General features: G+C 42.4%; 1 protein-coding gene across 3 annotated transcripts in view; it reads left to right on the top strand.

Moving 5' to 3' along the window:
- The window catches only part of SH3RF2 (SH3 domain containing ring finger 2), a 297,259-nt gene extending 281,961 nt beyond the window's left edge, over positions 1 to 15,298 (top strand). For 2 of the 3 annotated variants that reach the window (XM_063928116.1, XM_063928114.1), the window contains one exon: positions 14,488 to 15,298. In XM_063928116.1, the coding sequence (XP_063784186.1) occupies positions 14,488 to 14,814 (327 nt within the window). In that variant the 3' untranslated portion in view covers positions 14,815 to 15,298. The remainder of the gene's footprint in view (positions 1 to 14,487) is intronic. The other variant, XM_063928115.1, reaches the window with a different exon arrangement.
- Positions 15,299 to 16,782: the final 1,484 nt, after the last annotated feature.

Here is a 16,782-nt window from a genome sequence, read left to right as displayed (position 1 = left end):
GGCTACATAAACCTTCAAAGCCCTGACCACATCCAGTAACTCGGAATCCTCCAAGTCACGAGTAGCCACAGGCACCACAATAGGTTGGTTCATATGAAAAGATGACACCACTTTTGGCAGAAATTGTGGACGGGTCCGCAATTCTGCTCTCTCCATATGGAAAACCAGATAGGGGCTTTTATGTGACAAAGCTGCTAATTCTGACCCACGCCTAGCCGAAGCCAAGGCTAATAGCATGACCACCTTCCACGTGAGATATTTTAACTCCACCGTTTTAAGTGGTTCAAACCAGTGTGATTTCAGGAAACTTAACACCACGTTAAGATCCCAAGGTGCCACTGGAGGCACAAAAGGAGGCTGAATATGCAGCACTCCCTTTACAAACGTCTGAACTTCTGGTAGAGAAGCCAACTCTTTTTGAAAGAACAAAGAAGATGTATACCAATAGGTAAAAGATCGGGCGCTGAAGGTTGCCGCACCTCTAATGCTGCTGCTAATTTTAATGGGGTAGTCACACCCAAAATGTAACAAAACACAAACAAACAGTAGCAGCACTAATTGAATTACTAACACATGAAGGATTGAGTAATAAAACTTTCTATTTAATAAAATGGCAATCTGTAGCCACAATTAAACAACACATACACACAGCTCATAAACTAAATAATTAAAATGGGTCTCAACTTATAATTGCCTCTGGTAAGCAGTCCGTTCCTATTTGGTGAACTGGATAAGCAGATGAAATGACTTAAGTGTGAAAAGAAGACTGACTGCGCAGTCTAAACATCCAACTTTACCAATGCCGCTAGAGGTGAAGTCCCTTGGAAATCTTTGATGTATATGAACGTCCAAACGGGTTCCTCAATATTTTGCGGTGTCCTTCTCCTTAAGGTGGTAAGTTGTTTGGTGTTGGAGATTATTTCCACAATCTGTCTGCAACAGTAAACGTCCAGTTCTGGTCCGGATATGAGCAATATAAAGTGGCAGATGATGACCCAAAAGATTCCTGACGCGTTTCGCTGTAAGCACTACAGCTTTTTCAAAGGATATCTCTATACTGAGCTGGTCTTATATTTATACCAATGGTAATGATCAAACAATCTACACCTGTACACTCAATCCTTCCAATATGTAAATAAGGTGTTCAAAACATATACAATTTACAATAATTATACTCTATTTATAATTCTAGGACAGACTCACATGATTAAAATCTATTATTTTTATTAAATCTTACATAATTTTAGAGTTCAAAGTATCTTATTCTAAATACTTCCGGGTAAAAACGTCACGTGACATATTATTCATAACAATACAACTGGCTATTTCATCATGATTTTTAATCTATAAGGATCTTTATTAATGCATACATAAGAATACTCAATTTCCGATTAAAATAAATCCTTTTAACACTTAATACAATTGTGTCTTGTGAATGCGTAGGCACTTCCGGGTACACTGACCCGTTACATTTCCGCTTCATGAAGCGCACCAAAAAAATGGAGCTGTTTCCTTTTCCGCTCCATGAGGCGCAGCATAATTGCCCACATAACCCCGTTCTTGGTCACCTGACTCCTTGAGTCCGATCATGTGACCCGTTTACGGAGTCCTGTAAGGGAATCTCGAAGCCTTAACTATCTTAATAGGGGACCGATCCTTTGCCGATCACGTGGTATTAGTGCTAACGGGATGTGAATTAATGATTTCACTGTGCTACAGCTTCTATTGATAGAGTTACTTATCGGACAATAAACTGTATTGCAGAAATACTTATCTGTATTGTTATTCTTATTTTTATTTTTATTTCAATGTTGGAAAAAGGGAGGATGTTTCTAAAAAAGGGATATGATAATTTACCCACATGTTAATTTAACCAATACCTCATTGGGAGTTTAATTTAGTCATTTCCCATTACCTCATATTTTATTTAAAATGCTTAGATGGACTTATCAGTATACGAAGAGAGAGAGAGAGAAGGAAGGAATTCATTTGTCCTATAATTTTAATGTATACACATATAATATTCCAAATCTAGCGTGATTTTATAGTTACTATGGGCATTGAAGTATACAATTCATTAGAGATCTCATCTATTAGTAAAGACTCCACCCAGGTCCCCAGAGGTCAAAGATGGTAAGTATTAGTAAAAGGAGGTACATATTAGTAGTAGACTAATATTAGTGGAATTGGTAAAGATTCCACCCAGGTCCCCAGAGGTCAAAGATGGTAAGTATTAGTAAAAGGAGGTACATATTAGTACAAGGCCATAGGGGATCGCTTGAAGAAACATTATATCAGTTTTCACAAGTTGATAGGACTTCTCCTATCACTATTGCCGGTAACGACCGATTATATTATATATTGAATTGTATCAGAAAATGCTATGGGTATAGATAGCACTTTATGTCCAAAAAGAAGAAACTGGAATATAAAAGATGCTTCCTCTTTGATTCACTTTTTCTATACCTGAACTTTAAATGATCGAATTAAGTTCCACTGATTCGTTTAGACCTTCAGGGAAAATACTATTCATCTGGTACATCCAGAAGACCTCCTGTCTGCATAAGTTTTTATATCTATCACCACCCCGTTTGGTTTGAGGAATAAATTCTAGACCAATAAGTTTCAAGCATTTCGGATCTCCTTTATGAATAACATCCATAGGCGTGCGCAGCACATTTTATTAGGGGGTGCACCGTCGGAGGGGTGTGTCTAGCACCGCCTTTTGGGCTTGTCTAGCACCATCTATTGACGGTCAACGCAATATAAAATATCCACCCTTGTACCAATCCTAATAAAGCAGATACATTGTCAGATGTTGTGTGCACCAAACAAACACCCCTGATGGCACTAACTGCAATTACACTGCTCCTCCTCAGCCTGGTCTGGCTCCCCCTCTCTTTCCTCTGCAAGCTGCAGCAGCTTACTTACAAGTCAGTCACTCACTGACACTGACAGTCGCAGACTAGTACTGCTGCTGCTGGAAAAACGAGTGACGTGTCAATGCTGCTGCCGACTGCCTGCCAGTATTGAACTTGTCTTCCTAAGAGGAACGCTGGCTGCATGCTGATCCTCATCAGTGGCTGGCATTGGCATAGCATAGAAGGAAAGAGGTGGGCATGTGACAGGTGGCCGTGCGAGCAGCATGACGTAATCACATCACGCTGTTTTTGTACATGGAGGTGGAGCTGGGAGTTTGAAAGCCGGTGGCAGTGGCACCCTTGATTAACCCAGGCGTCCGGTCAGTAATGCAGTCCTGACAGGGTGCAGTGCAGAGGGGACAGTAATCAGCCTGCTCGGTGATCGCTGCATCAGGCATGTGACATAGGGGTGCCGGACATTAGGGGGTGCCTGTGCGCACCAGGCACCCCCCCTGCGCACACCTATGATAACATCATAGTGTTTTGACACACTATGTGTTTGTATACGTTTGATAATATTCCGCCTATGCTCCAAAAAGCGTATCTTGAGTGCACGTGTTGTGCGCCCTATATATTTTTTCTCACACCCACACGTTAACATATATATGACGTATGATGTGTCGCAGTTAATGAAACTTCTTATTTCGAATGGTTTTTTAGTGCTTTCTATGACTACTTTTTTCACCCGATTTTCTATATAATTGCAGGTTATACATTTGTTTCTGCCACATTTGTAGCACCCCTTTATTGTCTTTGAGTATGTTTTCAACCAGACCTTCTCGCTTGCCTCAGCTGTACTGTACTCTATTTCAGTTTTGAGAAAACTGGGGGCCAACATGCTCTTAAGAGATTTGCTTTTGCGAAAAATGAACCTAGGTTTAGCATTAAGTACAGAAAGAAGTAAAGGATCTTGTCTTAGAATCCCATAATTTTTTAAGACGATTTTTTTAATCTCAGAATGGCAAGTATTATATGTAGAGATAAAGGATATCTCCTCCGTATGTACTTCTTTAGTGTCAACTTTTTTGGTTTCTAGGAGATCTTCTCTCTTTATGTTAGTCGCTTCTTCTAATGCTGAGTCAACTAATGATTTAGGATAACCCCTATTCAAAAATGCTTCTGACATCTCTTTAGCTTGCGTATTAAAGGAGATGAGGTCCGGACAGTTTCTACGGAGTCTCAATAATTGACTCTTGGGAATGCTCTTCTTCCATGGCATGTAATGACTGCTTTTAAAATGTAGATACGCGTCTGTCCCCACCTCCTTCATATGATTCTTAGTGCTAATTCTATCGTCCCTGACCTCCAGGGAGACATCCAAAAAATAAATTTTGTGAGGGTGAAAAGTATAAGTGAAACTTAAATTGAAAGAATTGGAATTCAAATAAGTGACAAATTGTGAAACCGAATTGATGTCCCCATCCCAAATAATAAATAAATCATCTATATAACGGCCATAGAGGACCAGGTTAGCACCAAACCCCCCCCCCCACACACGAGCTGATCTTCGACCTCGCCCATGTAGAGGTTGGCGTAACTTGGCGCGAACCTGGTCCCCATGGCCGTTCCCATCACCTGTAAATATACTGTGTCCAAAAATGAAAAATAATTGTGCCCTAATATGAACCTTATGGAATCCAAGATGAATTGTTGATGTGAATCAGTGAGATCGTTATCATCCTTGAGTTTTTTTGCTATCACACTAATACCCAAATCGTGCGGAATATTTGAATATAAACTTTGGACATCAAGTGTGAGAAATCCATACGAATCTCTCCACTTGATATCCTTGATTAAATTTAGAAAATGTGTTGTGTCCTTAATGTGTGATTTAAGTAAAGAAACACGTGGTTGTAAATAAATATCAACATAATGTGACAAATTAGAAGTGAGGGAACCCACACCTGAAATAATAGGTCGCCCAGGAGGTGCTTGTAGTGACTTGTGAATTTTGGGAAGGTGGTAATAAATGGGCACCAAGGGATGTGAATTATATAAAAAATTAAACTCCTCCCTGGAGATCAGACCAGCATCCATTGCAGAATCCAAAAGAGCATGAAGTTCCAATTGGAAAATGGAGGTAGGATCTTTTGGTAAGATTTTGTAGAACTCAGGATTATTAAGCTGCCTTTTCGCTTCAGTAATGTAATCGGACCTGTTTTGTATAACAAGCCCACCCCCCTTGTCTGCTTGTTTAATTATTATTGAGTTATCTTTCATTAGTTTACGAATTGCCTGTCTTTCCCACTTATTTAAATTATCATCTTTATGAGTAGAAGATGGTTTGGAGCATAGGTTCTTAAAATCCTCCAGGGTGGTTTTATAAAAACTGTCAATACTCGACCCTTTGGATTTAATCGGGTAGAATTCTGATTTATTTCTCAGTTTATCCTTACCCTTAATATCGAACAGTTTCATAGGCTTTAGATCTGCCCCAGAGTTCTCGCTCAGGAGGTCTGAGAGAGCCTCTAGGGCTCCCAGATCCTCCTGATCTAGAACTATGGGCAGTGCTTCTTCTCTACTTTTCAAGAGAGTTTGCTTAGCAAAGTATTTCTTGCGGCAAAGTGTCCTAACGAACCGGTTGAGTTCCACAAATAAACTGAAGATATTTGGTGGGGCAGACGGGGAGAATTTCAAACCCTTATTCAATAATTGTATTTCAGTCTCTGTTAACTGTCTTGAAGAGAGATTAAATATGTTCTTTTTTTGGGATGAACGTCTAATTTTCTTTAATTTCTTATATACTTCCTTCCTACCTCCTCGTCTTCCTCGAAACTGACGTTTCTTCTTTTCCCTCTTTTTTCCTTCTGCCACTCCATGTCTAGATCTTGAAATCTCCTCTTTCGCTGCTCTAAAAAACTCTCTGAAGAATTGGTGGAATTAAATTTAGGTCTTGCTCCCAGCTCGCTATTTCTAGTAGAGGAGGAAGCTGCCTTTTGAGGCTCTTTAGAGGGTAGATCTTTTTCACACCACTCCTGAGAGTCTTTCCTAGACTGGGTTCTATTTTTCTGGGTAAACCTGGGGGTACCTCCTAATGTTCTTCTCTCCTCTCTCCCTTCGAATCTCTGTCTATATCTCTCAGATCCCCGGTTATCAATATTTGATTCCCTAGGGTTCTGATTCCTATTTTGTCTATATGTCCTCACATTCTCCGTTCTATAATCTTCCACATCCCGCTGAAACTTTTTACATTTCATTTCTAGTATTGATTGTTCAAATTTATTAATTCTTTCTGTAACTCCAATATCTCTTTCTTTATACTCATTGCTCTGACTATGTATTTCCAACTTCTTTTTTAAAGATTCAATTTCTATCTCTATACTCCTTAATTTCTCTGTTCTATAGTCAATTACAATCCCCATCAGGGCCAAAGAGCATCGGTCTAATGTGGAGTCCCATTTCTTTTGGTACTCCACTCCACTTCTCTCTCTCTCTCTTCGTATACTGATAAGTCCATCTAAGCATTTTAAATAAAATATGAGGTAATGGGAAATGACTAAATTAAACTCCCAATGAGGTATTGGTTAAATTAACATGTGGGTAAATTATCATATCCCTTTTTTAGAAACATCCTCCCTTTTTCCAACATTTAAATAAAAATAAAAATAAGAATAACAATACAGATAAGTATTTCTGCAATACAGTTTATTGTCCGATAAGTAACTCTATCAATAGAAGCTGTAGCACAGTGAAATCATTAATTCACATCCCGTTAGCACTAATACCACGTGATCGGCAAAGGATCGGTCCCCTATTAAGATAGTTAAGGCTTCGAGATTCCCTTACAGGACTCCGTAAACGGGTCACATGATCGGACTCAAGGAGTCAGGTGACCAAGAACGGGGTTATGTGGGCAATTATGCTGCGCCTCATGGAGCGGAAAAGGAAACAGCTCCATTTTTTTGGTGCGCTTCATGAAGCGGAAATGTAACGGGTCAGTGTACCCGGAAGTGCCTACGCATTCACAAGACACAATTGTATTAAGTGTTAAAAGGATTTATTTTAATCGGAAATTGAGTATTCTTATGTATGCATTAATAAAGATCCTTATAGATTAAAAATCATGATGAAATAGCCAGTTGTATTGTTATGAATAATATGTCACATGACGTTTTTACCCGGAAGTATTTAGAATAAGATACTTTGAACTCTAAAATTATGTAAGATTTAATAAAAATAATAGATTTTAATCATGTGAGTCTGTCCTAGAATTATAAATAGAGTATAATTATTGTAAATTGTATATGTTTTGAACACCTTATTTACATATTGGAAGGATTGAGTGTACAGGTGTAGATTGTTTGATCATTACCATTGGTATAAATATAAGACCAGCTCAGTATAGAGATATCCTTTGAAAAAGCTGTAGTGCTTACAGCGAAACGCGTCAGGAATCTTTTGGGTCATCATCTGCCACTTTATATTGCTCATATCCGGACCAGAACTGGACGTTTACTGTTGCAGACAGATTGTGGAAATAATCTCCAACACCAAACAACTTACCACCTTAAGGAGAAGGACACCGCAAAATATTGAGGAACCCGTTTGGACGTTCATATACATCAAAGATTTCCAAGGGACTTCACCTCTAGCGGCATTGGTAAAGTTGGATGTTTAGACTGCGCAGTCAGTCTTCTTTTCACACTTAAGTCATTTCATCTGCTTATCCAGTTCACCAAATAGGAACAGACTGCTTACCAGAGGCAATTATAAGTTGAGACCCATTTTAATTATTTAGTTTATGAGCTGTGTATATGTGTTGTTTAATTGTGGCTACAGATTGCCATTTTATTAAATAGAAAGTTTTATTACTCAATCCTTCATGTGTTAGTAATTCAATTAGCGCTGCTACTGTTTGTTTGTCTTTTTGAAAGAAAATGGATAGGGCCGAAATCTGGACCTTAATGGAGCCCAATTTCAGGCCCAAATTCACTCCCGACTGTAGGAAGTGGAGGAAATGGCCCAGCTGGAATTCCTCTGTAGGAGCATTCCTGGCCTCACACCAAGAAATATATTTTCGCCATATACGGTGATAATGTTTAGCTGTCACGTCCTTCCTAGCCTTTATCAGCGTAGGAATGACCTCGTCCATAATGCCCTTTTCTGCTAGGATCCGGCGTTCAACCGCCATGCCGTCAAACGCAGCCGCGGTAAGTCTTGGAACAGACAGGGCCCCTGTTGCAACAGGTCCTGTCTTAGAGGAAGAGGCCACGGGTCCTCTGTGAGCATTTCCTGCAGATCTGGATACCAGGTCCTTCGTGGCCAATCTGGAACAATGAGGATTGTTCTCACTCCTCTTTTTCATATTAGCCTCAGCACCTTGGTATGAGAGGAAGAGGAGGAAATACATAGACCGACTGGAACACCCACGGTGTCACCAGGGCGTCTACCGCTATTGCTTGAGGGTCTCTTGACCTGGCGCAATACCTCTGTAGTTTTTTGTTGAGGTGGGATGCCATCATGTCCACCTGTGGCAGTTCCCACCGATATGTGATCTGTGTGAAGACTTCCTGATCAAGTCCCCACTCTCCCGGGTGGAGGTCGTGTCTGCTGAGGAAGTCTGCTTCCCAGTTGTCCACTCCCGGGATGAACACTGCTGACAGAGCGCTTACGTGATTCTCCGCCCAGCTAATAATTCTGGTGGCTTCTGCCATCGCCACTCTGCTCCTTGTGCCGCCTTGGCAGTTCACATGAGCCACTGCGGTGATGTTGTCTGACTGAATCAGAACCGGTTGGTCGCGAAGCAAGTGCTCCGCTTGACGTAGGGCGCTGTATACGGCCCTTAGTTCCAGGATGTTGATGTGAAGGCAAGTCTCTTGACTTGACCCCAGACCTTGGAAATTTCTTCCCTGTGTGACTGCTCCCCACCCTCGGAGGCTAGCGTCCGTGGTCACCAGGACCCAGTCCTGAATTCCGAATCTGCGTCCCTCTAGAAGGTGAGAACTCTGCAGCCACCACAGGAGTGACACCCTGTCCCTGGGGGATAGGGTGATTAACCGATGCATCTGAAGATGTGATCCGGACCACTTGTCCAGTAAGTCCCATTGGAAGGTCCTCGCATGGAACCTGCCAAAGGGAATGGCCTCGTATGATGCCACCATCCTTCCCAGGACTCAAGTGCAGTGATGCACTGACACCTGTTTTGGTTTTCATAGATTCCTGACCAGTGTCATGAGCTCCTGAGCTCTCTCTATCAGGAGATAAACCCTTTTCTGGTCTGTGTCTAGGATCATGCCTAGGAGAGGCAGATGAGCTGTAGGAACCAACTGCGACTTTGGAATATATAGAATCCAGCCGTGTTGCTGTTACACTTCCAGAGAAAGTGATACGCTGTTCAGCAACTGCTCTCTTGATCTCGCTTTTATGAGGAGATCGTCCAAGTACGGGATAATAGTGACACCTTGCTTCCGCAGGAGCACCATCATTTCCGTCATTACCATGGTGAATATTCTCGGGGCCGTGGAGAGACCAAACGGCAACGTCTGAAATTGGTAATGACAATCCCGTACCGCAATTCTGAGGTACGCCTGATGAGGTGGATAAATGGGGACATGAAGGTATGCATCCTTTATGTCCTGAGACACCATAAAATCTCCCCCTTTCAGGCTTGCGATGACCGCTCTTAGCGATTCCATCTTGAACTTGAACCTTTTCAGGTATATGTTCAGGGATTTTAAATTCAATATGGGTCTGACCGAACCGTCCGGTTTCGGGACTACAACATGGTCGAATAATAACCCCCTCCTTGTTGAAGGAGGGGAACCTTGACCACCACCTGTTGAAGATACAATTTGTGAATTGCAGTTAACACTATTTCCCTCTCGTGGGGGGAAGCCGGCAGGGCCGTCGGTGAGGGGGCATCTCCTCAAAGTCCAGCTTGTATCCCTGAGACACAATATCTATTGCCCAGGGATCCAACAGGGAGTGAACCCACTTGTGGCTGAACTTACGAAGGCGTGCCCCCACCGGGCCTAGCTCCGCCTGTGGATCCCCAGCGACATGCGGTGGATTTTGCAGAGGGCGGGGAGGACTTCTGTTCCTGGGAACTAGCTGTGTTGTGCAGCTTCTTTCCTCTGCCCCTGCCTCTAGCAAGAAAGGACGCACCTCTGACTTTCTTGTTTCTTTGTGCTCAAAAGGCTGCATTTGATAATGTCGTGCTTTACTAGGCTGTGCAGGAATATAAGGCAAAATATCAGAATTACCAGCTATAGCTGTGGAGACCAGGTCCGAGAACCCTTCTCCACACAATCCTCAGCCTTCCATATGCCTCTTAAGTCGGCATCATCTGTCCATTGCATATTCTACAGGACACGTCAAGCAGAAACCGACATAGCTTTGACTCTAGAACCCAGTAGACTAATGTCTCTTTGGGCATGTTTTATATATATATATATCTCTTAAGACAGCATCTTTAATATATATATATATATATATATCTCTATATATACATATATATATATATATATACATACTAGGGTCTCAATCTCTGCTGATAAAGTACCTGTCCACGCTGCTACAGCGCTATAAACCCATGCCGACACAATCGCCGGTCTGAGTAGTGTACCAGAATGTGCACGCTATCTGCAGGATCCCTGAGGATAGCTGTTACGTCAGGGCTACCTTTTGGGCAAACGTGACACCCTAGGGGAAGATTCCCATCGTATCCTAGTAGGGAAAGGATACTCCCTGAGAATTCTTTGTGGGAAACTGCAGTCTCTTGTCTGGAGATTCCCGCTCTTTTTCATCACGAGAGGAGGGAAATTTACCTCAGCTTTCTTCCCCTTAAACATGTGTACCCTTGTGTCAGGGACAGATGAGTCATCAGTGATATGCAAATCAATAATCATATATTGAATACTTTTCTGCCATTTTGGCTGTAACTTTGCATTATCGTAGTCGACACTGGAGTCAGACTCCGTGTCGATATCAGTGTCTATTATTTTGGATAGTGATCATTGAGAGACTCTGAAGGTCTCTGCGACATAGGGACAGACATGGGTAGATTCCCTGTCTGTTCTCTAATCTTTTGTGCAATAAATTCACCTTAGCACTTAATTACACATATCCAAACAGGTGTCGGCGTTGTCGACGGAGACACCCTCACACACACATTTGCTCCATCTCCTCCTTAAGGGAGCCTTTTACCTCAGACATGTCGACACACACGTACCGACACACCACACTCTCAGGGAATGCTCATCTGAAGACAATTCTTCCATAAGGCCCTTTGGAGAGACAGGGAGAGAGTATGCCAGCACACACCCCAGCGCTATTAACCCAAGAATAACACAGTAACTTAATGTTAACCCAGTAGCTGCTGTTTATATTGATTTTTGCGCCTAATTATGTGCCCCCCCCTCTCTTTTTACCCTCTTCTACCGTGTAACTGCAGGGGAGAGGCTGGGGAGCTTCCTCTCAGCGGAGCTGTGGAGAAAAAACATGGCGCTGGTGAGTGCTGAGGAAGAAGCCCCGCCCCCTCGATGGCGGGCTTCTGTCCCGCTTAAATATACAATTTTTGGCGGGGGCTCATACATATATACAGTGCCCAACTGTATATATGCAAACTTTTGCCAAAGAGGTCTCTAATTGCTGCCCAGGGTGCCCCCCCCCCCCCCCCCTGCGCCCTGCACCCTTACAGTGACCGGAGTATGTGAGGTGTGTGTGGGAGCAATGGCGCACAGCTGCAGTGCTGTGCGCTACCTTAGTGAAGACTGGAGTCTTCTGCCGCCGATTTCGAAGTCTTCTTGCTTCTTTCACCCGGCTTCTGTCTTCCGGCTCTGCGAGGGGGACGGCGGCGCGGCTCCGGGATCGGACGACGAGGGTGAGATCCTGTGTACGATCCCTCTGGAGCTAATGGTGTCCAGTAGCCTAAGAAGTAGGACCTATCTGCAGAGAGTAGGGCTGCTTCTCTCCCCTCAGTCCTACGATGCAGGGAGTCTGTTGCCAGCAGATCTCCCTGAAAATAAAAAAAACCTAACAAAATACTTTCTTATAGCAAGCTCAGGAGAGCTCACTGAACAGCACCCAGCTCGTCCGGGCACAGATTCAAACTGAGGTCTGGAGGAGGGACATAGAGGGAGGAGCCAGAGCACACCAGAATCTAAATTCTTTCTTAAAGTGCCTATGTCTCCTGCGGAGCCCGTCTATTCCCCATGGTCCTTACGGAGTCCCCAGCATCCACTAGGACGTTAGAGAAATAAAGAAATAAAAATACAACAGTATAGGCTGTGGAAACAAACAGTTGATGAGGAACCAACATTCGCCACCCATGGGTCCAAGCTTAATAGTAAGATTCAAGATAAAGTGGATGGTAATTTACACTCAGCAAACAACCAAGGTGCCGAAACCTGGGTGAAAACATGTCCTCAGTCATGAAGGTAATAAGTTATCTCCTCCATGGCCGCAACATGCCAAATCTGGGTCTTAAGTGCAGAAAAGACGGGGGAGAGGTCTTTTTCCAATTGAGAGCAATCAGGGATTTCGCTGCCGCTAAAATGTACGAGGCCAATTTTCTAGAAAATTTGTAGAGGGCCGGGGGTGCGTAGCAAAATAAAAATATCCAGGGGTCTTTTGATATAGGAGCCACCAGGGGAGAATTTAGGAGTCCATGAACCAAGTTCCAAAAGGGAACAATAATTGGACAAGTCCACCATATATGGACCATGGTACCCCTGCAGCCACAGCCCCACCAACAATCAAGTGAAGAGGAAGGGAACATTTTATTAAGCCTTTCAGGGGTGTAATACCCGTGATAATAAATTTTATATGCAGTCTCCTTGATTTTAGTTGCGATAGAGCTTTTGGCTATCCCCAGTCTCATGTCATCCCAAGCCTCATTATCTGGAGGATGTCCAAGATCCTATTCCCAAGCAATTTTGTGGGGTCTCAGAGAGGGCAGTGTGGCATCTAAAAGAAGCGCATAAAGCTGGGAAATTATGCCCTTAGATAAGGATTTATGTTTACACAGACTCTCAAGGGAGGTAAGGACTCGTAGAGCAGACAGTGGAGGTAGGGAGGTCAAGAAATAACAAATTTGAAGGAATTCAAAAGGGTTAAGTCTGGGATGGGGTTTTTTGTTGTGTTCTGACAGGGATAACCAGCGACCTTGGACAGAAAAATCAACGGGGAATCTAAATCCCGCGGTAGTTCAATTACGGAACCTCAAGGTGGAGGATCCCATAAGGAACAGGGGATTGTGCCAGATAAGGCTTAGGGGAGATGTTGGAGAGGTAAAGTTCATTTTGAGAGAATAGGAATCCCAGAGTCTTGTATTAAATTTAATGGTGGGGAGCGGCTTGGAAGCAAGGGGTCGATGTGCAGAGGGGTAGGCAGTGTCGGACTGGGGCATGTAGGGCCCACCGGGGGAATACAGTGGTAGGGGCCCATGTTTAGGGTGTGGCCAGTTTCTAGAGGGGGTATTCTCTGCCGCTACATTGGTTTGCTAACCATTTTGCAAGTGTTGGTCCCCTAGCTAAATACTGTATATACAGTAAATACTGTAGTGCATACATGATAATGTACTAGATTAGTAATAGCACAGTCTAGAACCTGATGCCTAGAGGAGGGGGTGGGCCCCTGGGTAGTAGGGCCCACCGGTGGTTTCCCCTGTACCCCTGTGGGCCAGTCCAACCCTGGGGGTAGGCCCCATAAGGGGGTCAGATCTGGGAGATTTACATAGGCTGATTCAATGTCGAGCCAGGAAGTAGAGGCCGGGGGAGAGTAGGAGGCAATAATAGAAGTGGGGGGCCAGATAGCAGAGTTTGATATCAGGAAGACCTCTACCATCTCCTGAAACTGCTCTCATCAGGACTTTAGCTTTAATACGTGGGGCCTATGATTCCAAACAAATCGGACAAGGGCTTTATGCACATTGTTGAGGAAGACAGCGGGAACAGCTACAGGGAGGACCTGAAAAAGGTAAAGCCATTTTGGAATAATGTTCATCTTTACATCCACAAGATAATAAGTCGAACTCACTATTTTTATCATCCTATAATGCAGACCTGTAATAGGAAAACTTTGACTATGAACCTATAGCTGTTTTACCATATTTGTGAAATAAGAGGCTGTATGCTATTACTTAAGCAGGTTTCATGGGGGTCCTGGTTATTCATTTAAAAATAATAATAAAAATTATAATAATTATCAGCAAAAACTTCACTTACACAACAACAAAGTTAAGCAATATATGTAATTAATATAGAGATGTAAATATGTGGTAAGGTATTGTGATTCAGAGTCCATTACACCAGTTCTAAGTATACTGCTGGGCAGGCCAGAGTTGTAACTACTGTAGGAGGCTTAGGCAATAGCATGGAGTTAACTTGTGTGGTCTAAAATATTGTGGCAACCCGCAGGCACTGCTACGCCACACTACTCATAAAATGAGGAGTGGGCATAGTTTTTAATATTGACCCTAGAGACGAAGGATTCCTAGATACAACCCTGGAACAAATCTTACATAATGTTACTGTACTGTATATACCTTATGTAATATTTGCAGTGCTTTGCCTTTGTAGCTGTTGTCCTATTGGAGGATAAAGTTTCATCATTTCCTCTCATTCAGCAGGTGAAGACTGTAAGGTTCATGAATTTTAGCCCACCTCCACCAAAGCGCCACAGCACTCATCTTGATGGAAAACTTGAACAGCTATCCAGCCAGATAGGTAAACCAGAAAGCTCCTTAGTAGCAGAAGCCCTACTAACCACACCACTGCGACCTCAATCCAATCAGCTGACGGAAAGCCGCAAAATACAGCAACTTAAGTCTACAAGCAATGACCTTAGCCTCCCACCACAATCAACATTGTCCTTTCCTAACAGAAGATCCCTAAATGATGACTCAAAGAGGTGGAGCGCAATATATCACACCCAAGATATCCTGTCAACCTAATGTCTCTACCGTGATTTAACTTGTGCTGAGTTTTCCTTTCCTATACTGGCACATTAAATTAGATTTTGTGTCGGAGAGCCTCTCTGTAATTTTCTCATCAATCCATTTTGTCATACAGGACAGACTTACCATGACAAAAAAAAGGATCACTGGCACCTTCAATTATAAATGTCTCTTTTACCCCTCATTCTTATTATAAAGACAGGTTTGTGTCAAGACATCCTGTCACGCTCTTTGCTACATGAAGATATATAGTGGATGTATTTGACAAGTTGACTGGGATATTTTTCTCTTTAGGAAATAAGGTCACTTACTCAACAAGGTGAAAGAAAGAAAATAGTTTGATGCCCCTTCTCTTCTCTTCTTCCAGACAGCCGAACCTGCTTTTTTTTATTTGTCTGGCAACCTTGGCACATTTTATTTTCATATATTATGCTGCTTTTTATTGAACTGCACTCATCTGAAATAAAATTCTATAATCAAATCCGTCCATTGCAGATATACAACAATTAAATGATTGAAAATGTTAACTACAATGTATATTGTTTATTATGGCTTCTGAATATGAGTGTTAAACTTTCTAAACTAGGACATTTTTGCTATCCCTTCTGTAGATACAATAAATTCTATATGTGTTTTGCTGTAATTACTGTACATACATCTTTGGGTGGAGGGGGAGAGGGGAGAGTTTGGTCAATTTTTTTTATTGAGGTTTCACATAACCATATAAAGAAAAGATTCAAAGCTACTATATTGCACAAGCATGAAAAGACATGCAAAATAGTAATAAGATGTCAGGAACGACAAATAGATATTATGACAACTTGCAGAGGAAGGGTCTAAGTGCCTAATTCAGACCTGATGGCAGCATCAACATTTTTCTATAATGGGCAAAACCATGTTAACTGCAGGTGTGGCAGATATAACATGTGCAGAGAGAGTTAGATTTGGGTGGGTTATATTTTTTCTGTGCATGGTAAATACTGGCTGCTTTATTTTTACACTGCAATTTAGATTTCAGTTTAAACACACCCCACCCAAATCTAACTCTCTCTGCACATGTTATATCTGTCCCCCCCCCCTACAGTGCACATGGTTTTGCCCATTAGAGACAAATTTTGCTGCTACGATCAGTTCTAAATTAGGCCCTAAGTGCAATAGAATTACAAACGTAGAATCTGTAGTCCCAATACTGGGACAACCACAGAAGTGAACTATATGACCTTTGATGACAGAGGGCAAAAAAACAAAGTAAGGAGAAGGGGAAAAAAAGGGAGATGACGGTGACATTAACACATGAGGAGAGGGTAACTAAGGAAGGGAAGCGTACATGAAAGTGAAAAGCATCATATGTATAAAGTTTAGTTCCATCAGATCACCTAACATTAGGTAGACAGAAGCACCTTTTATGGCAGCCTGGCAAAAATAAAAAATATATATACTGTATATACAGTGTACACTTTGGTCAGGCATTAAGCAAATGTGACTAATTGCAATCTTGGTTAGGTACATGCATCTTTAGAAAATATTTATGCAAGATGGTTCCAGAGGGGACAAGGAAGCTACAATATCTTGTGACTAGCCAATAAAGGCATTTAGGTTTCTGCCCTGTAGATGTTAGCTAATGGGCAAACCCATGTGCACTGCGGGAGGGGGGGGGGGAGCGGATATAACATGTGCAGAGAGAATTAGATTTGGGTGGGGTGTGTTCAAACTGAAATCTAAATTGCAGTGTAAAAATAAAGCAGCCAGTATTTACCCTGCGCAGAAACAAAATAACCCACTCAAATCTAACTCTCTCTACACATGTTATATCTCCCCCCACCCCCTCCAGTGCACATGGTTTTGCCCATTAGCTACCAAATTTGTTGCTGTGATCAGATCTGAATTAGGCCCAATGTGTGCCCCACATTTGTTGTTCCCGACTCCTACTCCCAATTACCACATAGAGTAGCACAATGGAGCCAA

The sequence above is a fragment of the Pseudophryne corroboree genome, chromosome 6, assembly GCF_028390025.1.
Source record: "Pseudophryne corroboree isolate aPseCor3 chromosome 6, aPseCor3.hap2, whole genome shotgun sequence".
NCBI lineage: Eukaryota > Metazoa > Chordata > Amphibia > Anura > Myobatrachidae > Pseudophryne > Pseudophryne corroboree.
The sequence above is the reverse complement of the archived record's forward strand: the minus strand, read 5'-3'. Positions and strand labels throughout refer to the sequence as shown.